Raw genomic sequence first — 22,794 nt, forward strand, 5'->3', positions numbered from 1 at the left:
TAGTATATCTGTCCTTTGTATTTTAAGATGATACTACTGAGAGTGAGATCCTACCCATGTGTGCTAATAGGCTAAGTAGGCTGAGTGACCAACACTCCCTTCCCTCTGTTTGTATATAAGAATGATATACCAGTGATACCCTTGTGAAGTAACCTAAAGTTCTTGTTGAATTTCTCAGAATGAGAGAATTTGCTTAGCGGTTTCCAGAGCCCTGGTCATTTGATATCAGCTATTTTTGTGAGGGCTGTGAAAACAGTCTCTAGTGGTCTTGGTGTTGCTCCCTGTACTTTCGTGGATCTGCTGCCCAGCAAAGATCTTATCTGCTGCTCTGCATTTTGGTCTGAAGCCACAGTGTTTGGCAGGTGCTGCACTGTTGGCTGTCAGTACTCTTGTAGCCTCGGTTGCTAGAGAGGAGTGCTTGAAATTGCCAGGAGAATGGGAATTCTGGAATTCATGGTTGTGTGCACTAATACGCATACTGGTGAGGCCAGCAGCCCCATCTTTTAATACACCTTTGGCTTTAAGTTGATGACCTGCATGGACCAGAGTGGCATTTGAAAGTGCTTTGATTCCTGGGGAGAAGGGTTTGGGCAGAGCAGAAACAGATTTGGGTTAGAAGCAGATTGGTCTGCCACTATAGTACCCGTTCTCCATCCCTCTTAAACTGTGAGCCCCATGGGGGACAGAGACTGTCTCATCCAACTGTATCGTATCTGCCTCAGTAGATACAGTAGTATATAGTAAGCACTTAATAATAACGATAAAGTGTTTTTAAAATTATTGTGTAGTGTGCTTTTAAATTGTCCTGCAAACCCCTGGGACCAGCCTATTAGGTACTAGCAGGCTCGAGTGGTGGAGGAGAAAGCCATTTGCATATATATCCAGTTCCCCTGGCTAAAACCAGGCAAGAAGAAGACATCTAATGACATCACCAGAGCCAATTTGGTAATGATAGAGACACCCTCACATGAGAATCTTTCCACCTGAGGACTTAAGCTCATCCTCTAGACAGTAAGCTTGTTGTGGGTGGGCAACGTGTGTATCAACTCTGATATATTGTACTCTCCCAAGCATTTAGTACATTGGTCTGCACACAGAAAGCACTCAGTAAAAATGATTGATTTATTTCCTCAGCATTCTCCTCCCATGTCCACATTCTTTCCCTTCCCAGCAATCTCTCAGGTAATCCGCCTGACCTTAAAATCTAACCCCCCTACCTGAGCGATGGGCTCCATACCTCTTTCCTCATATTAATGTCTGCACCCACTCTCCTTAGTACTGTCTTCGGCTTTCTCTGTCTCCTTCCCCTCTGCTGGGCTTCCCAGGTGCAGACTGATGTATCACTTCTGTTTTCTTTACACTTATCAGCCTTTAATGCCTTATTGATTTGGCAGAGTGGTTTACAATCATTTGCATGTTGTCTTGGATCTAGGCCTCTAGGGTGCAGTCACCTGCACAAAGTAATTCTTGAATAACTGTTTCTAGGACTGGCTGAGATGTGAAGTCTCTTGAGTTGGAAGAGTTTTCCAGAGGTGCGGAAGTGTGTCTCCAGCACCTGCAGCATCTCCTAGCACCACGGCCTAGAATGAATTGAATGGCCCACAATGCATCCCTGCTTTATTATTCCATTATCAGTGGGGAATGGATCAGACAGGGCACTCTTGGGTCTGACCCAGCCAGCCATGCCGTCACGAAGTAGTCTCAGAACCTTGATGAACTTTTCAGGGCAGCTAAATTTGCTAAGTCATTTCCAGAGCTAGAATACACATTCCCTGCCCACATCGAGCTTACGGTGTAGAGGGGGAGACAGACATTAGTATAGATAAATTACGGATCTGTGTGAGTGTGCTGTGGGGTGAAAACAAGTGGCTGGAAGGTAGGGATCCAAGCAAATAGACGAAGTAGAAGGGAGAAGGAGTCAGGGAAAACAGGGTTTAATTTGGGAAGGCCTCTTGGAGGAGATGTGACCTTAATTAGGCTTTGAAGGTGGAGAGAGTGGTGTTCTGGTGTATATGGAGGGGCAGGGAATTCCAGACCATGGGAGGATGAGGAAAAGGGGTCGGTGGTGAGATAGAAGAGATCGGGGCATAGCGAGTAAGCTGGTGCCAGAGGAGGGTGGCTAAAGGGTTGTGAGTGGGGAGAAGGGAAAGTTTAGAAAGAAAATCTCACCCAAATCTCACCATGAGCCCATTTTTTGCAAAAAAATGTTTACAATTTTTTTGCCCTTTGTAGTTAGGGGAATACACACTGCAGTATTGAACTATATTTTTTATCTTTTTGTGATTCTTGTCTATTGTGATTTACACTGTGTATTTTTAAATATATTATACAAATTTTATCACTAAAGGTTATAAAATGTTTTATGAATGAATATTGTGTTACTGTATAATTGACCTGTATGTATTATTTTATGGTATTTGAGCACTTAGTATGTGTCACGCACTATTCTAAGTACTGGGGGAGTAACAAGTTTATCAGGTGGGACCTAGTCTCTGTCCCCCATGGGGCTCTCAGTCTGTTAGAGGGAGAGGTATTTAATCCCCATTTTACAGATGAGGTTACTGAGGCACAGCAAAGTTAAGTGATTTGCTCAGCACAGTAAGCAGTTGGCAAAACTGGGAATAGAGTCCAGATCCTCTGATTCCCTGGCCAGTGCTCTTTCCACTAAGCAACACTGCTTCTTAGAAGTAGGGTATCAGACCTTGGTTCAGGAACTGATCCCCAGTGCCTAGCATTCTTCCTATGAGAAAATTAGTTCTGACAAATATTTCGACTTAAGATGCAATTTTCAGGAACCAATTATGCCTTAAGTCTGAGGACTCTGTTCAGAATATAAACATTGAAATATTTGAATATTTTTGTGAAATCAAGTTTAATATCTCTGCATTCTGTTAATTACTAATTGAATAGTGAATTTCCGCTTGCCATCTTTCTGACCTACCAGCATTGCAGTGCCTCTTGGAAACCAATTTTACATTGCTGGGTGAATTTGAATCTTTGCGTGTTTTGACTTGTTCATGACCTATGAAGTGTTCCGAGACTGACAGTTTAAAGCCATTCTGCCAGTGTCTTGTATGCTTTCAAATATAGAACCCGGCTAAGTTTGGCTGTTTAGTACTAAGAGAACAGCTATTTCCTTTAGCCTTCTATGTCACATCCTTAATATTCACTTCCTTTGTAGCTGCTGTCTGTCAGATCCAGGCAGCCTAGTAACAGCTTGAGCCTGACCTTGGGAGCTCAGAAAAGGGTCTCTGTGTGGTCTGAATCCATTCTGCAATGGAATAATCAGGTGCCTGTTCATAGACATGCCTCTTAAAATGGTTATATTTGGTTGTTGTTGGGTGTTTTTTTTTTTTTTTAGGGGGGTGGGCCTGGTTTATCAGCCCGCAAATCCAAACTTGCTCTAACACTTCCTATTAAATCATACAGCCCAAGCAGCAGGCAGGTTAAAGGAGTTGCTGTTTCTTTAAAAAAAAAAAAATCAGTTGGTTTATTTCACATTTGGCACTGTTGGACTAGGTTTGAGTCACTCTTCTTGTGCATGATGAAATGGAAAAAAAAAAACCCCATAAGATTTATTTCTGGAAGACAATTCTACATTGTGACCAGCTGCACATTCTTTTTAATTATTCTTCATCCAGGAAAACTTCTCTTTAAAAACAAACCAAAAAAAAAAAAAACAACCCACCTTTTCCCCTGGAGAACAGACCAATTGGCATGATGTACCTTGCAGTATTCATTTTAACTGCTTTTTTCCTTTTTAAAATAAAAGTAAAAAATTTCAGTCTCCTGGTTTGCTGACAAATTTAACAATAACAAGATTTAATAGATATGAATAAAGCAGATATTTTTAGTAAGGCTCATCAGAGCAAAGTAAGTTAACTGAAGTGAGCTAATGCTGGTAACTGAAAAATGTAATGATGTGTCTGACCTAAACCTTTACAACAGTGCCTGTGAAACTGGAGATTGTATATTTTTGAGTGCTTACTGTTCAGTTTTGAAAATTGCCAGCCAACTCTTTGTAATACAAAAACATAATTGCCTTTATTGGGTCAAACCAGTGGTCTAGCCAGTTCAGCATTCCACCTTCAGTGGTGGCAACAAAATGCAGAGTAACTATTGTAATGGTTGCCTTCCTTGACATTGTTCCTATTGGAGAAGGATGGACCATCTAACATTCTTAACTTTTCACCTCTACAATCCTAACTTTTTTTTTTAGATAGTAGAGTTGTCCTTTGCCTCAAAGATGACACTGCCAACAGTGGGACTGAATCCATGGGTGTGAGTGTCACTGAGAGAGAATCTCCTGCACACCATGACAGTGCAGCAGTACACCTTACCTGTCCTCTCACCATTTGGAGGGGTGCACTGGTCAGACACCCACTGCCTTAATTTCCTCTCCACCAACTCTCGTTTCAACCCTCTGCAGTCTGGATTTTGACCCATCCCTCCAACTAAACTACTCTCTCCAAGGTCTCCAATGATCTCATCGAGTCCAAAAGGCTGTCTACACTCCATCCTGACCCTCTCTCTGCTGCTTTTGTAATGGTGAACAACTCCCTCGAAGCACCATCAGACCTCAGTTTTGCTGACACAGTACTATCCTGGTTCACCTCCTCTTCTTGACATTCCCCAAGACTCTGTCCTGGGTCCTCTACTCTTCAAGCTTTACACCCACTCTGTCAGGAAGTTCATCTGCTCATATGGCTTCATCTACTTCTTCTGGGCAAGTGATTCCCATAACTATCTTTCTAGCTCTGACCTCTCATCTGCCCAGCAGTCTTGCATCTCCTATTGCCTCTACGACATCTGATTTGATTTCCTCCTGCTACCTCAAATATTTCTTCTAAACCCACACTCCTCCCTCTAATTTTCCCATCTTAGGTGTTAACACCACCATCTTTCCATCCCAGAAACCCACAACCTTGATGTCATCATTCAACTCTTAGGTTCGGTAAACTGCCAAATCCAGTTTTTCCAGTCGGTTTTTCCTTCACATCTCCCAGGTCTACCCCTTCCTCTTCACTCAAACTGCCATCCTCCAGGCATAGGCTCTCCCCTTGCCCCAGCTAGGCTATTGCCTTAGCCTCCTTGCTTGCTTGTCTTATAGTTTCCATCCTCTTCTCTTCTATCTATGCTACACACTGCTTCATGGATCAACTTCCTGAAGCTTTGCTCAGCCCACGTCTCTCCCCTCAAAACCCTCCACTAGCTCCCAGTGTCTTTTTCGCCTCAAACCATAACTTCTCATATTTGGCTTCAAAGCTTTCCACGGTCTGACCCCATCTTACCTGTTTGCTCTCTTCCCCTGTTTTTCCCCAACTCACTGTCCTCTACTTCGCTGTCGACTCTCCTGCCTCTCTCTTCACTCAGCCTGTCTCCTCGGCTTGGCACTCTTTTTCTCCCTCCCCCCCCCCCCCCCCCCCCCCCCCATCAGATAGAACACAGCTCTCCCCACAGTCAATTCCCTCCTCAAACACATCCTCCAAAAAATTAATTTCCCACCACCCTGAGCTGTATCATCCCTTCAAACCAACTCCACTCAATTTATTTTGATAGTGTGGTAAACATTTTTATGTTTGTCTCCCAGTTAGATTGTAAACTCCTCGTAGGCAGGGAACGTTATTCTGTTCTTTCCAAGTGCTCAGTAAATGCCGCTGCTACTAATACTACCTACCTTTATGGACAGTTTGTCCGTGGATTTTGCCAACCCCGATTTTGAACCTACTGATATTATCTGACTGCACAACATTCCATATGCACATCTGGTAATACGGAGGGAGACAGTAGGAAATAAAATCAGTTCATAGAAATTTCAAAAACTTCACTTTTCCTGTAATTTCTGACTCTTCTCCACTGAACTTTTACCAGAGCTCCTCTTAAGGAGAAAAACAGATTTAAATTTCTCTCTTCCCACTCCCTGGTGGAGTAGCTATCCAAGGGTTAGCATTAAAAAAGAGATAGAGGCAGCCTAGCTAATCCACAAATTGGTCAGTCGGCCATGGGGTAGACTGAAAGCTCATTGTGGGCAGGGAACATGTCTGTTTATTGTTCTGTTGTACTCTCCCAGGTACTTAGTGCAGTGCACAGAGTAAGATTTCAATAAATACAATTGGATTAGTAAATATGATTAAATGAAAGAGAAGGCTGCATTTTTCCCCCTCTCAATTTATTTTTGCAGGACTACCAAGAGGAAACAAACTTTCTACGATGGGAGCCATCGCTGTTCTGAAGGAGTGTGCCATATTCCAATGGCAGAACCATTTTGCCCCAAAACTAGAGAGGTATGTACATATTCTCTGAGGTAAACCATAATATGATTCAGAGTAGTCTAACCCTTGGGGCTCAGCGGGCCACACTACTATCAGGAGCTAGGATAAATATAGGAGGAAACAGGATGCACTTACTGGTTTCCAGGTCCATATAGGAGGAAAACCTTCCAGCCTTGAGCAGAGCAGCTTCTAGCCCTAGATCAATTCAGCAGCATGTGCCCTTCTCCCTCTTCTGACGTGGAACTTGAATTGGTTTGGGGAAATTTGAGACTTTGTGGACTGCAAGCAGCCATGGTTGATGCTGATATAATTCAGGAAGCCATGAAAGCTCCATAAAAGGTCTGCAAGTTAGATCTGGAAAGACTCAATGGCACATGAACTACTCTAACTCCCAGTGACTAAAATGACAGCCAGAAGAAGGAAGTAATTACAGAAAAGGAAAATGATCAGAAGTAGTCAACACCCTTTCTCTGCATCTTAGGAGTAGTGTTATGAAACCTAAATTCTGGCAGAACTATTCACGGACCTCAAATCATCCACAGGTAAATTGTCTAGCTTATAAAGTAATACTGATTTGGAAATAAGGTAGGTAAATGCCATTCTAAAACTTGTCCATTGGCAGAATCTTTGTGTTTCAATGGTTACCCAGGAGGCAGTAGCCCTATCAGCCATGCATATTTATTTGGGCTAGAGTCTAAAGGAAAATTAGGCATGGATCTAATGAACTCTGATTCTTTTGCCTCTTGGGAAAGAGTCTGTGCGATTGGCTATGGAAGAGAATCTCCAATATACTTGCTTCAGGCAGACCCTAATGGCACTTTAATGTGCCAGTGATGAATGTGACCGGAGCCATTGCAAGTTTTTCAGGTTTCTGTTTTTGTTTTGCTCTCCACATATCTGCAAGTCTGAGTTACTCTGGCATGCCGTGTTTGTAGATGTCATGTCAATTACTGTTAGAAGCCACCACCTGTGTGACCAAAATGAACTGAACATTTGTCTGCCAGAATCTTTCCCTTTAGACACCAAAGAGAATTCCAGGAGATATTAAATCAAAAGTTTTAAACAGCACATGGTGTTTATTCTGTGTGTTTGTGGCTACAACTTGGAAAGCCAGCTTCTTCTACTTAGTTTCACCTCCAGGCCTTTTTAAATGAACTTAGGCAGAGGGATCTGTTGTAGAAAAGACAAGATCCATCTCCCATAGCCAAGTTAACAACACATTTGTTTAGCAAGGACATCAAAGTTTGGGAAGATTTGGGGTAGCTTCTTGGTGACAGGGATGCTGTTATGTGACTTTTTGGAGCTGAATACTTAAGTCTGATGGAAACCATTGAACATTGCTCGTAGGTCTCTGTAGGATACTAATTTGTGTCTCGATGTAATTCCAGGTGCTGCTTTTTATTGCCTAGAGACCCCTCGGATTTGGGCCCCACACTTTCCCCATGACCCCAGAGTTTGTTTTAAGATTACTCTTTTGACTTTGTGTTCTTTCGTGAAAACTTATACAGCAAACACTTTTTTTTGCTATATTATGCTGCATTTTGGGCTCTCTGGCAGTACATGTTCTTGCAGACTAAATAGATCAGGTCTTTGCTCACCTAAGAAAATTGGTTTTGGATAAAGAATGGATAAATCAGCTTTCAAGACTATTTTAATACCAGAGCGGGGCTTAAGGGCCAAATAGCAGCAAGATTGATGTTAGAAGTTGAATCCAATACTACTTATAAGTAGTATTGTTCAAGGTCAGTTTCTCAGCTGGAACCAAGATACTTCAGATTTTAGTGGGAAGCTTGCAGAATTCAATAAATTCTTAAATTCTGTGGCCCATGACTTCCCCAACCTTCCATGATTCCTAGCTACGATGGTTTAAAGGAAGGAGAAGAGTGGGAAAAGGTCCATTCTATTGCTTTCTGTTAATTACAAAATGCATTTTAGGAAAGGGAAAGTTCTATTTTTACAGGTAATAGCTATACTTTCCATGTTGCAACTTGATGCTTCAATCAAGTGACTGCTAGCACTGAAATTCACCTGCCTTCATCCCTGAGAGCAGAGTGAAGAGTATTACATGATACAATAGTGACTAGCCAAACTAACTGCTTTCCAGCCATTATTTCCTGTACTCATTGTTCACTCGCCCCTTTGGGTTGATGATGTATCTTGGCTCACATGTATCATTAAAAAACATCTGTTTTATGTGCTTTTTTTTTTTTAAAGGTTCTCATAGAGATTGCCAAGAAACTTGGGCTCAAGTGCCACCCGAAGGGAACAGTGGTGACCATTGAGGGGCCACGTTTCAGTTCTCGGGCAGAAAGTTTGATGTTCCGCAACTGGGGGGCAGATGTTATCAACATGACCACGGTTCCTGAAGTTATTCTAGCAAAAGAAGTTGGCATTTGCTATGCGAGTATTGCTATGGCAACGGACTATGACTGCTGGAAAGAGCATGAGGAGGCGGTGGGTGGAACCTCTTTTCCCATTCAAGATTCCATTGCTATTTTAAGTGTTATAAATTATTTATGCACCTAGGAGCATCGAGAGAGATTAGCCTGCCTCCTCTTGAGAGTAATGTTGTGAGAGGTAAATAAAAGTGGGGATTGAAGCCAACTAAAAGGCCAGTATTAGGTCTTTGAGACATTTGTGTTATCTTCATTTAGCAGAGAAAATCTGTTTCTTGGAAATTCTGGCCTGATTGGGGATGCAAAGGAGAGGCCAGTTTCTAGATATTCACTATGAATGTTTTTCAATATTTTTAGTGACACGTATTCAAAATCTTAAGGGACATTTTGGATCCAAAGGACTCCAGTTTAGTGAAGGGGCAAAGTCTCTTTAATAAAAAATAGACAGTCTATCTAAAACTTGCTTGGCTACTTTTCATTTTTACAAAAGGAAAGCTACCCTTGCGTTAATCTCCTTAAACAAAAAAAAACCTCAGCAAGCCCACATCTGCTCCACATCTCCTATGCCGCCCCAGAGGATAGGTCAGAAAAGCCATTTAATTGTTTTAAAGAAAAACAGTCTTTTTCTGTTGTTTTTGGAATTTGATCTTGAATCAGGATTTGGAATTTGAATACTATTTATGGGTAAGCCATTCTTGCCAGACTGTAGGACCAAGGTTTCCTCAGTGTTCTACTCTATCAGCACTTCTCACTAGTGAAGAGGCTCTGTCCAGACCACTGAAGAATGGTAAAGGTGTTTTGGTAACAGGATCTCTGTAAACACTGAGGGAGAGGGAGACCTGGCCTTCATTTTGGGAAGGTGATGCAACAAATACTAGCATCCTATCCATGTAACAAGATATGGGTCATCGGGCATGTCTTTTGAGCTGGATTTGAGTTGGTTAGCAGTCAATCTATAGGAAGTCCTTAGAGAAGCAGTGTGGCTCAGTGGAAAGAGCACAGGTTTAGGAGTCAGAGGTCATGGGTTCTAATCCCGGCTTCGCCACCTGTCAGCTGTGTGACTTTGGGCAAGTCACTTAACTTCTCGGTGCCTCAGTTACCTCATCTGTAAAATGGGGATTAAGAGCCTCACGTGGGACAATCTGATTACCCTGTATCCACCCCAGCGCTTAGAACAATGCTTGGCACATAGTAAATGCTTAACAAGTACCAACATTGTTATTATTATTGTTATACCATCTCCATCTGAACAAATTACAGAGGAAATTACAACACAGATTTTTTTGGGGGGAGTGGAGGGTGGTATTTGTTAAGCACTTACTATGTGCCAGGCACTGTACTAAGTGCTGGGGTAGATACAAGTTAAATTGGTTTGGACACAGTCCATATAAGCTTGTTATGGGCAGGGATTGTATCTGCTAATTTTGTTATATTGTTCTCTCCCAAGCACTTAGTACAGTGTTCTGCACATAGTAAGTGCTCAATAAATACCATTGATTGATTTGATTGATGGGGCTCACAGTCGTAATCCCCATTTGACAGATGAGGTAACTGAGGCACAGACAAGTTCAGTGACTTCCCCAAGGTGACACAGCAGACAAGTGGCAGAACTGAGATTAGAACTCAGGTTCTGGACCGGACTCTACCCACTAGGCCAAGTTGTAGTTGTCCTTTCTTGGGGTTGTCCTTTCTATTCCAAGACGGTACCTACCCCCCCACCCCCCCACCCCGCGATGGTTAATGATAATAGTAATAATCATTGTGGTGGATTTTAAGCGCTTACTTTGTGTCAAGCACTGTACTGCGCTCTGAGGTAAATACAAGGTAATCAGGTCAGACACAGTCCCTGTCCCATATGGTGCTCACAGTCTAAGAGGGAGGACAGGTATTTAAGCCCCATTTTACAGAAGAGGAAGTTGAGACTCATAGGTCGTGACTTGCCCATGGTCACACAGCAGTCAAGTGGCAGAGCTATGGTGAGAACCCAGGTCTCCTGATTCCCAGTCCTGTGTGCTTTCTACTTGGCCAAGCTGCTTCTCAGAACAGCTGTTCTCTCAAGCGTTCTTGATTGACAGGGCATCAAGCGGGCCTATCTACTACAGTTGTCTCCCATCTTTTGCCGAGATACAGCACAGCTCAAGACTGCACTTTACTGTATTCTTAAAGCTTTTTTGTCCCTTTTGGTTTCCCCTGAGTATTTCAGCTCACCATACAGCAGCTGAGTGTCCCACTGTCACCCATTCTCATCACAATGTTTCACTTAGCCAAATTTTGTTGAGGTGATGTTTGCTTCAATTCTAATGGAAGACTTTGTTCTAGTTCTTCATTGTTTGAGGACCTGTCAAACCCCTTGATACTGATTATGGCCTGCAAGTGTCAGTCAGTCAGTCATTCGTATTTATTGAGTGCTTACTGTGTGCAGGGCTCTGTACTAAGTGCTTGGGAGAGTACATTCTAACAATAAACAGACACATTCCCTGCCCACAGCGAGCTTACAGTCTAGAAGGGGAGACAGACATTAATATAATGAAACTGTTCAATGGCTTGGATGTGACTTGTGATGGGTCCAGATCTTGCAATCATTGAGAAGGTTGGACAGTGCTACAGCTCTAAAATTTGGTGCCTTATAGCTCACACATTCTGAAAGACTGCCTACAGAAAGAGCCTAGTCTTCCTGATTTTGATTTCCTATTTCTTCGTCTACCACTGCATTGTTTGACAGTGTGCTGCCCAGATGACAGAATTGTATGGTGGTATTTAATTCCATGTTGCCAAAAGAGGCCTTTGGGTGTGTGTAGAGTTTCCCTAGTGCAGACTGACGCATCACTTCAATTCTCATAAAACTCATCATCAATCCTTAGCACCGGGCCAACTTCTTAGGGTTTCATTCATTCATTCAGTAGTATTTATTGAGCGCTTACGCTGTGCAGAGCACTGTACTAAGCTCTTGGAATGTACAGTTCGGCAACAGATAGAGACAATCCCTGCCCAGTGATGGGCTCACAATATAAACGGGGGAGACAGACAGCAAAGCAAAATAGAACAAAACAGAAACAAGACAACATCAGCAAGATAAATAGAATCAAGGGGATGTACACCTCATTTAAAAAATAAATAGGGTAATAAGTAATATATACAAATGAGCACAGTTCTGAGGGGAAGGGAAGAGGGAAGAGCAGAGGGTGGGGGGGAAGCGGGAGCAAAGGAAAAGGGGGGCTCAGACTGGGAAGGCCTCCTGGAGGAGGTGAGCTCTCAGTAGGGCTTTGAAGAGGGGAAGAGAGTTAGTTTGGCGGATGTGAGGAGGGAGGGCATTCCAGGACAGCGGTAGGATGTAGGCCAGGAATCGACAGGATAGGCATGAACAGGGGACAGTGAGGAGGTGAGTGGCAGAGGAGTGGACTGTAAGGGGTGGGCAGTAGAAAGAGAGAAGGGAGGAGAGGTAGGAAGGGGGCGAGGTGATGGAGGGCTTTGAAGCCAAGAGTGAGGAGTTTTTGTTTCGTGCGCAGGTTGATAGGCAACCATTGGAGGTTTTTGAGGAGGGTAGTGACATGCCCAGAGCATTTCTATAGGAAGATGATCCTGGCAGCGGAATGAAGAATAGACTGGAGAGGGGAGGAACAGGAGGAAGGGAGATCAGAGAGGAGGCTGACACAATAATCCAGTCGGGATATTAGGAGAGCTTGTACCAGCATGATAGCTGTTCGGATGGAGAGGAAAGGGCGATCTTGGTGATATTGTAAAGGTGAGACTAGCAGGTGTTGGTGACAGATTGGATGTGCGGGGTGAATGTGAGAGCTGAGTCAAGGATGACACCAAAGTCACGGGCCTGTAAGACGGGAAGGATGGCCATGCCGTCCACAGTGACAGGGAAGTCAGGGAGAGGACAGGGTTTGGGAGGGAAGATAAGGAGCTCAAGGTTTAAAAATATTCTGTATACTTTCTTGGGTGTAGGCCTCCAAGCAGTTATTTAATTATGCAAACTTCTAAAAGGCAGTCTCTGGGCCTTTCAGTGATGCTCATAGCCTGTTGTGTACTTTCCCGGAGAGTCAGGATTCTATTCTAATGTCAGTATCCGGTACCTCCTTGTGTCTAACAAAGAGATGTAGATAAATTGAACAATACTAGGCCTAGTGCACAATCTTGTTTAACCTCTTTGTTGATGGAGAATGACTCAGACAAAGTACCTCAAGCCCTGACATGGCCAACTATACCTTCTTAGGGCAGTCAAGATTACCCGTACTGTATTTTTCAAGCTATAAATTGATTTATGGAATGAGTGGAATTGTCCATTTGAGCCTATTAATTGATGGGGCAATTTTGAGTGTGATCTTCATTGTAAACACTACTCCTTTCAGGCCTTCCTGAGACTTTTATAGGGACTTTGCTGATCAGTTTAACTAACTTAGCAGCAGACTCAAGGAAAGAATCTTACTCTTAGTGTAGTCAGCATAGATCCTATGGAAGCTCTAGGAGCTATGCTCACACCGAAGACTATGTGAAGGAAGCAGCATGGCCTAGTGAATTGAGCTCGGGTTGAAAGGAGGACCTGAGTTCTAATCCCAGCTCTGCCGTTTATCTACTGTGACCTTGGGCAAGGCACTTCACTTTTCTGTGCCTCAGTTGTAAAATGGGGATTAAGACAGTGAATCTATCCCAGCGCTTAGAGTGCCTGATGCATAGCAAGTGCTTAACAAAAGCCATTTTTTTAAAAAAAGATGATCAAATTAAGAGATGACAAATAATTAAAAGGAGCAGCTTTCCTGGGACTCAGAATTTGGCAATCCTGGCCTCACAAACATCAAATTTATGTGCTATGCTGTGGCCTGAAGCCACAGTGATAACAATTAGCTGGTCCAAAAATCTCACTAGCTATGAAGAGCAGTGAGGTTCCATGAAAGAAAATGCAAATAAAGTTATCAGTTTACATGCTGATCTTTCAAGAATCAGTCAATCTGGCTTGTTTATTGAGCACTTATTGTATGCAGAGCCTTATACATTGAATTTGGAAGAGTAAGGTAAAGTTGGTAGATGCCATTCCTGCCTTGGGGAACTTTACAATGTAGTGGAGGAGACAGACATTAAAATAAACTAAGTAAGGGGGAAAGCAGCAGTCCTCTAGATCTAAACTCATTTTGGCAGGGAAACTATCTTCTAATTCTGTTTCATTGTACTCTCCCAAGCGCTTAGTACAGTGCTCTACACATAGTAAACTCTCAGTAAATGCCACTGAATGATAAATGCTGTGGAGGTAGGGGTGGAGTAAGTATCAAAGTGCTTATGGGCTAGGATTTAAGTGCATGGGTGACACAGTAGGGAAGGAAAATAAGGTGGGGAGATGAGAGGTTAGTCAGGGAAGGCTTCCTGGAGCAGATGTGATTTTAGTAGTCCTTGGAGATGGTGATGATTGTCACATTTTTGAGGTTCAGCAACAAGAATTCTATCCAAACATTCTTTTTTTAAAAGCTTAAAGTAGACAAATGACACTGTATGCCACCTTAAAATTTTCTATCCTTGTTTAAAAAATCCAATCGCTTAGAGAATGAATTGTAGTGGCACCATAAAGCTCTGAACAAAATAGCCCATTTTTCTGGATGTTCTATTCAATTTTTGCTAACTGGACAGTAAGCTGGGACCAACAAATATAATGAAAAAAATCACATACTCTAACCTCACAAAATGTATTTTATATGCAGTCTCTTAAATTGGTTTCAAAACCAGCTTATGAAGATATCTATTGCACGATCCCTTATTTGGGTTTTTCTCAACATTTTATTGGTTCAACATTTATAGCGTTTCTCCACTTTCCTGCCTTTTCCTCTCAACTCTGCCAAAATTTACATGGCTTAATATTGTTTTTCCCATTCCTATTCGTACCCATTTTAATGAAAACAATCAAAGCAATTGGATATGAAAATTTTAAAAAACACATTAAAATAATCTAATGCCATTAAAGAACATTTTTATCTCTTTATCTTGATAAAGGCAAAATTCTGAGCAGTTGATTCTCTAACTTGTAGGGAGACCGTGTAAGGGCATCTTCCTGTGTCAGTGGTTGGTGACCCTTTGTTTAAAGTGTTTCTTCATGCATCAAGAGAAAACTGCAACTTGAAAGGGTTGAGGATTAGAGTTGCTAATGTTTTTATTTGTGACCACATTTTTAGGTTTCAGTTGATAAAGTCATGAAGATTTTGAAAGAAAACGCAAATAAAGCCACCAGCCTGCTTCTTATAGCAATTCCGCAAATAGGAAGCCTAGAATGGACAGAAACCATACAGAACATACAGGTAAGTCTCCAAAACCAGCTCTGATTGCATGGGACCTGCATCCAAAGAGAAAAATTGGAAAAGGAAGAACACTGAGATGTTTTGAAGCATTTCATGTTAACCAACTTAAAATTCATTCATTCAATCATTTTTATTGAGCACTTACTGTGTGCAGAGCACTGTACTAAGTGCCAGGGAGAGTACAATACAACAATTAAACGGACATATTCCCTTCCCACAGTGAGCTTACAGTTAAGATGTAACATGAAAGAAAAATGCATTGTGAAAGAAAAGTTATTGGGGAATTTATTTGCAGAGTTAAATAGGCTAGTAGTAAAAGTTGCTAGCCACTTTGCAGGAGTGTTGACTACAGGGAGACCAAGGCCAGAGAGTGTGACTGGTCTTGGGCAGACCATCACCACTACTGCAAAAACAACTCAAACTCTTGCTGGTGGCGAGGTGTACTATAACCTCCCAGTTAGAGCAGCGTCCAGCCAGTGGACAACTCTGCTGCTCATGCATTAGGTTCAAACTCCAAAGGGAGTCTAGTCACTAGGGACAGTTTGTGTAGCTATTACGGACCCAACTTCACTTCCCGTAAGAGTCATCGGAAGGACTGGTCAGAAAACCGCAAGTCCTTCAACAAAGGAACGAGCTGTGTAACATAGATGTGTCATTGTAAACAATGACATTTGCCTGTCCAATCAGTCAGTCAATCAATCCTATTTATTGTCCATCCAGACTCCAGCTGAGCTAGCCCCTCCCTTCCCTACAAGAGGGGAAGAAGACCCTAAGGGAGAACACGCCATTGCAGTCGGTCTTGGGCAGCACTACCCCTCCTGGCTACCCAGACCCCAACTAGACCAATCCTTCTTTTCCCTAACAGAGCAGGAGAAGAAATCACTGTAATAATATTTAGAATGTTGTGATGACTGTGGCAGTTAATAATAAAAGAATAGTGTTTGTTAAGTGCTTAATATGTGCCAAGCACTGTTCTAAGCACCAAGGTAGATACAAGTTAATCAGGTTGGACCCAGCCCCTGTCCCGCATGGGACTCACAGTCTTCACCCCCATTTTACAGATGAGGTAACTGAGGCCCAGAGAAGTGAAGTGACTTGCCCAAGGTTACACTGAAGACATGTGGCAGAGTCGAGGTTATACCCATGTTCTTCTGACTTCCAGACCCGTGCTCTCTCCACTAAGCCACACTGCTCATTTGAGACAGAGCTTCTCCGTAGTACTAAGGGAAGACCCTGGAACTGAGTTTTCCCGCTCCCCTTCCCTCCATGCACTCTTCCTCCCTCCCTTCACCATGTGCTAGTACTCCACTCCCACTACCCCCTTCAAACCTCCCATTCCCAAGACATAGTCCGCCTCCTATCCCATACCTCCCCACCACACAACTGTTCTTTTTTAGCCTGTGCAAGCCCTACTCCATCTTGAGCAAATCCCCCTTTATCCTCAATCTCTTTCTGGCATGCTCCTTCCTTTTCCTCAGTGACACCAGCAAGATCTGTGTCCCCTGCTGCTTTCTCCCAAGAGGGCCAACCTCCCACTCCTCCAGACTTTTGGGCAAAAGGACTTGTTCCTTCCACTCCCTCAGTGCAATTTTCACTCCATCTTGTGTGTGCTCCCCCCCCCCCCCCCCACACATACTTTATCTTCATTCAAATCCCATATTATCCACCACGTGGGGCTCAGCCAGTGTCTCTCTTCCTGTTTACTCCCTTTCAGAAAGAGCAAGGGTCCTTGGTGTCAGAGGACCTGGGTTCCAATTCTATCTTGGCCCCCTTGCCTGCGGTGTGACCTTGGTCAAGGTCTGTATGCTTCAGCTTCCTCATCTGCAAAATGGGAATTCAATGCCTGTTCTCCCTCACCCTTAGACTGAGAGCCCCATGTGGAACAGGGATTGTGTCCGACCTGATTATCTTGCATCTACCACCAGCACTTAGCACAGTGCTTGGCACAGAGTAAGTGTTTAACAAATGACTACCATTATTAAGTCTTTCCCACTCCTCCAGCCACCAGCAACCTCTGAGGGAATCAGTCAATCAGTGATATTTATTGAGAGCCTGCTGTGTGCAGAGCCCTGTGCTAAGTGTTTGGGAGAGTACAACAGACTAAGTAGATATGATCCCTGCCCTCAAGGAACTTGCAATCTACAGGAATTCGGAAAGAGAAAGGGGCTGTAGGGAGGAAAATTGATAATCTACAACATTTTTTATAAAAGACCTTATTCACAAACTTTTTCTTTTTGGTGAGCAGCTAAGTGGGAGGAGTGATGTTAGGGAAGAAGGGAGAACGAAGAATCATGAGAAATGAATTCTAATGATGGTGGCCATGTATATGTACAGTGTCAGAGTGGGAAGGAAAGGTAACTGATTTCTGCTCCAATTCTGTCTCTCCTCCCCACCCCCAACATTGCGCATATGTGGTGGCCATCTTGAGAGCTCTCGTACAGGCTCCATTTTAGAAACCTGCACTTAGCTAGCACTTCCAGATTAGATACCTTCCTCCTTCCAGCTGCTCACCAGGCGACCAATGCCAGTCTCAATCTTGCCTCCTGCAGGAGCTTTCATGCTCAGCAACCGATGGTAGAGATCCCAGTGAACCTAACAGAGCAGTAATTTTATCTCTCCCAGAGTGTCTTGGTCTCCCCTCTGTGTCCGGGCTTCTGTTGTGTATGTACAAAGCAAGCGGGGGTTTTGCTTATCTTTATGTATTTATGTACTACTCTATGTGTTTTTCTGGTTATACTTCCGCGTACCTTGATCAAATACTCCAGCTGTCAAACCCAACAAGACCAGTGCCCAGAAGGGTTTTAGGACCCATCTATCAGATTAGGTGTCTAGTGATAACAATTGCTCCAACATGATCAAATGATCATTTGTTATAACAAATGATATTTGTTGCCAAATTGTACTTTCCAAGCAGTTAGAACAGTGCTCTGCACACAGTAAACGCTCAATAAATACAATTAATGAATGAATCAGAGAAAAATTCCTAACAGTAATTCACACTGTCAGTTGATAATTCAGTGGTATTTGCATTCCTACTGTGTGCGGAATTCTTTATTGAGTGGTTCAAAGAGTAAAATAGAAATAAGATGTGGTATGTACGTAATCACTTTATTGGAAGCAGCATGGCCTAGTGGAAGGAATGTGGACTTAGAAGTTAGAGGACCTGGGTTCTAATCCCGGCCCCAATATGTACTTGATGTGTGACCTTGGACAAGTCACTTAACTTCTGGGCCTCAGTTCCCTCATCTGCAAAATGGGTATTCAGTACCTGTTCTCCCTCCTTCTCTGATAGACTTTGAGCCCCATGTGGGACCTGATTATCTTGTATCTGCCCCAGTGCTTAGTACAATGCTTCGCACATAATAAGTACTTAACAGTACCACAATTGTTGTAATTATTATTACTATTATTATTATGTAATCTTCAAACAATAATTCATATTGTATTAGGCAACAATAAGACAGTAATTTTCTATAAAAGTTCTGTAGACAAAATCTTAGCACAATATAGAAGACAGTGGAGGCTATCAGTTCTCTTTCCACCTCTGGTTCTCCTGAAGAGGTTGGTGACTTTTTTTTGATCACTGTCCTTAATACTCACGGGGAGTAGTCTGAGTTTCCTTCTCTGTTTCTCCCTCTACCTGTAATTATGACCACTTTCCCTCTCATTTTATAAAGAACTCTTACTCCCAACCTTCTTTTCTCCTAACCGCCATAATAATAATGATAACAATAGTAGCCTGGTATTTGAGTGTTTATTATGTGTCAGGCACTGTACTGAGTGCTGGGATAGATTCAGTCACTCATTGATGGTTCCTTTCCCTCTGCCTTCAAGCTTGTTTATGTCTTCCCATACTGAAAAAGCTTTCTGGATTCCACTATACGCTCCTGCTATTACCCCATTTGCATGCTCATATTCCTAACAAAACTCCAGGAATAGGTTATATGTGCTTCTACTCAGAGTGTGGACCCCATGTGGGACGGGGACTGGGTCTGGCCTGATTATTTTGTATCTACCATAGGGTTTAGTACAGTGCTTGGCACAAATACCACAATTAATATCATTATTATTACTATTATTATTACCTCACTAACTGTGACCTCACCCAATCTGAAATATCTCATTTCCTCTTGTCTACAGGACATCTCTTAATGGCTAGCCCTCTGGCACCTTAATCTCACTCAGACATGTCAAAATCTGAACTCCTTCATCTACCCTCCCAAATCCTAACTTTCCCATCACAGTTGACCCTACCACCATCCACCCTGAAGGTACAACTCCTAGCATTATCATTGATTCCATTCTCTCTTTTCAACTCTCACTGTTGGTCTGCTTCTAAATCCTGTCAATTTTTCCTTCACATTTCCTGGATCAGTCCTTTCCTCCAACCAAATGGCCACCGCCCAGGTCCAGGTGCTTGGCAAATCCCAGCTGGCTACTATAGTAGCCTCCTCGCTAGTCTCTCTTTCCTCTCCAGCCTGGGCTTCACTCTGCTGCCTGGGTCATATGTCTAAGACTTTGTCCTGCTCATGTCTCTCTGCTCTACAAAAGTTTCCAATGGTTACCTATTTGTCTCTGCATCAAACAGAAATCCCTGGCGATTGGCTTTAAAGAACTCCATTAGGTTCTTCTAACTCTGCGCTCTCTTCTGTTACACTCCACCATACTCTCTTTTGTGCTCCCAAAGCCTACCTTCTCTGAATGACTCATTTTTGACTCTCCCACCTCTGACCTCTGCCTCACACCCTTTCTCCTGCTTGGAATTCCTTCCCCCCTTCAAATCTACCAAATAGGACACTTTTCATCTTCAAAACCCTTCTGAAGTTCCTCCTTGTCCTCCTCCAAGAGCCTTTCTCCAATTAATTTTTCTTCTCCCCAGGTAACATCCTCCCTACTGTCACTTTTGCACCACTTCAGCACTTTGTCACTCACAACCTCAACTCCCCATTTCACTGCTAGTGTATTCTATTTGAGCACATCTTTAACCTGTTTGTAAGCTATTGTATATTTTATCCTCCCTGCCCAATTGTAAGCTCCTTGAGGACAGGAATCATATCTAGGCAGAGATCCTAATGCTCTTATACTCTCCCAAGCACTTAGAACAGTGCTCTGCACACAGGAACTCAATAAACACCATTGATGAATTGATTGATCTGTCTCAGTCTGTCTCCAGCTTCATCTCTGTGGGTTTGTAGCATTGGCCTTCTATTTTCCAGATGCGCAAATCATTTATGTGCTATCTGGTGTGTGTGTATAAATGTTTATGACTGTGTGTAATGACAAAATTGAAATTGAGCCACTTGATGTAACTACAGTAATAGACATTTTACATAAAACTGTAAAGGCAATATGGCTTTCTCCTGAAAAACGATGTTTTGCCTAATGAGGGGATTGGTTTCTAAAGGCGACTCTTGTTTTTTTCTAGTTACCTAAACACAATCTCTTTGCTTGCATATTAGGTCTCCTAATGATCTTCAAGGCTGACTTCCTGTCTTGAGTTCTATAAATAGACATGAAATTTGTGCTCTGCTGCTTCAACCCCATGATTGATTCTTAGCCTGACTAGTAACCAGTAGGCATTGTGTTCTCACACCTTAACTCTCACATCTGCATTTCCTTCATAATTCTCCTGCTTTTGCTTTTAATTGATAATCTTCGATGTAGAAACAAGCAGGACTTTCCAAAGTTCTTAGGAAGCAGCCAGCCAGGCATAGCTACCTTATAAGAGTGAGAATCTGAACAGTGATAGTTCCCTTCTCATCCTCTACACTCAGATATGAGGCAAATGTTAGCAAGCAGGAAGGAACTTTAAACAAGTTACCATGGGGTTTCATATTTCACTCAAGCTCCCCAACTTCTTCGTGGCCTCCTCACTCATGCACCCTCCCTCACATCCATGACCCCCTCATATACCCAGAAATACTCACCTTATGCTGCGGATTGGGAGCAGGAAGAAGACACCAGAATGCATGCTTTGCCAAAGAGAGGTGGCTTTGAATAATCAGCCAGAACGATGTTCGTTTGTCTAGTTTACAATCATGACAACTCATTAATGATTTGTCTTCTTTATTTCAGAATGTGGCCCAGTTCTCGGTTTTGGCTCCAAGACATTGAAATGGCCTGGGTGTCCAGATGAAATTCAGAATCTTCAATCAGAGTCTAGATTACTCGAATGAGAGAATACCACAGTTTTCTGGAAACAATTATTTGCTGGGGACTACTTTTATCAGGGGTGGGTTGTTACAGTTGTTTAAGATGCTTGGGTGGGGACTTGCCACATGGAAGATCTTGGCATTTCTGCTAATATTTTCAGAAATGATAGGTTCAGAGAAAGAAAAGAGAAGAACCTGTTTCTTCCACTGCTGAGTTGCAACTGGCCATTTTAACTCTTTAAGCAGGAATGGCTAATTTTATGATTATTTCGTGGAAAGATTTGTGGTTGGTTACTTGAGATTTTCCTTGCATATGCTGTAGCATTACAGAAGAACAAAATAACCTAGTTGGAAAGTATTATACAATGGACTTGTTTAGAAATTAGGAAATGAATGCACATTGCAGAAGCATAGGTCATTTCAGTCTTTGACTGTTTCACTTTTTTAAAACTTATTGCTCACCTTTAAAAATTCATTACTGATTTTGGATTGGTTGTTTTACTTAGTTTTATAAAATAAAATCAATTTTCTGTCATTCACAAAGTGTGGACTCATGTTGAATTTGGAAATGGAGTACAGAATGTGCCTTGGTTGTTTTAACTCACTTAAAGAACAGGCATCTATAGTAAGCCCATTTTGACTTGATATACTGCCCTAAGTTTTCCGTCACCAGAAACACATTTGCCTGTTTGAGATTGATGAGGTAATTTTACGTGGAACTTTTTGATGGTTGTTTCAGTGTTGTCATGTGTATGTGGTACAATAAAAACCTAAAATCCAATACTACCATATGTTACTAGTAAAAATCAGAAGACTTTAACAGTAATTGACAAAACTAGTTGTTCTCTAGGAAGACCTAGAAATCATAGCAACTTTAGATAAAAAAGTAGCAGCATGGTGTAGTGGAAAGAGCACGAGCCTGGGAATCAGAGGATCGAGCTTCTAATCGCAGCTCTGACATTTGCTTGCTGGTAAGTCATTTCTGTGCCTCAGTTGCCGCATCTGTAAAATTGGGATTAGATACCTGATCTCTCTAATCTGACTTAATTTTTTTCTAGCCCAGCACTGAGAGAATAGTGCTTGACGCATAATGAGCACTTAACAAATACCATAATCATTATTATTTTTAATTTAGTAATCACAAATTTAAGGCATGATACCTAATATTTACTGCTTTGTTAATGACAGCCATGTATTCCTTAATAAAAACTTAAAAAACTTAAAAATTAAGTGAACCCAAAGAAGAAGATTGCCATTAAACATTTTTATGAATAATTATTTTGTAAAATAAAATGAGTAAGAATCGATAGAGAAGCAGCATGGCCTAATAGAGAGAGCATGGGCCTGGGGATCAGAAATACCTGGGTTCTGATCCTGACTCTGCCAGTTACTTGCTCTTTCATCTTGGACAAGTCTCTTAACCTTTCTGTGCCTCAGTTTCCTCAACTGTAAACTGGGGATACCTGTTCTCCTACACAAACTGTGATCCCCATGCAGGACAGGGACTGTGTCCAACCTGATTGATTTGTACCTACCCCAGTGTGTAGGGCAGTGTTTGATGCACAGTAAGTGCTTAACAACTGCCATTAAAAACAATACATTTACAAAACGTGTGTTATGTTTAATTTGCTAATACTCAACTGGTCATTTTCACAAAGTGATTTTTTTAAATAGTTACTGAAAGTACTAC

General features: G+C 42.2%; 1 protein-coding gene across 1 annotated transcript in view; it reads left to right on the forward strand.

Annotated features, from left to right (window-relative positions):
• The window catches only part of LOC103164785 (methylthioadenosine phosphorylase), a 59,106-nt gene extending 37,459 nt beyond the window's left edge, over positions 1–21,647 (forward strand). Inside the window, exons 5-8 of the mRNA XM_029055442.2 lie at positions 6,182–6,284; positions 8,487–8,726; positions 14,830–14,952; positions 21,028–21,647. Of these exons, the coding sequence (XP_028911275.1) occupies positions 6,182–6,284; positions 8,487–8,726; positions 14,830–14,952; positions 21,028–21,066 (505 nt within the window). The 3' untranslated portion in view covers positions 21,067–21,647. The remainder of the gene's footprint in view (positions 1–6,181; positions 6,285–8,486; positions 8,727–14,829; positions 14,953–21,027) is intronic.
• Positions 21,648–22,794: the final 1,147 nt, after the last annotated feature.

The sequence above is a fragment of the Ornithorhynchus anatinus genome, chromosome X5 (assembly GCF_004115215.2).
Source record: "Ornithorhynchus anatinus isolate Pmale09 chromosome X5, mOrnAna1.pri.v4, whole genome shotgun sequence".
NCBI classification, from domain to species: Eukaryota; Metazoa; Chordata; class Mammalia; order Monotremata; family Ornithorhynchidae; genus Ornithorhynchus; species Ornithorhynchus anatinus.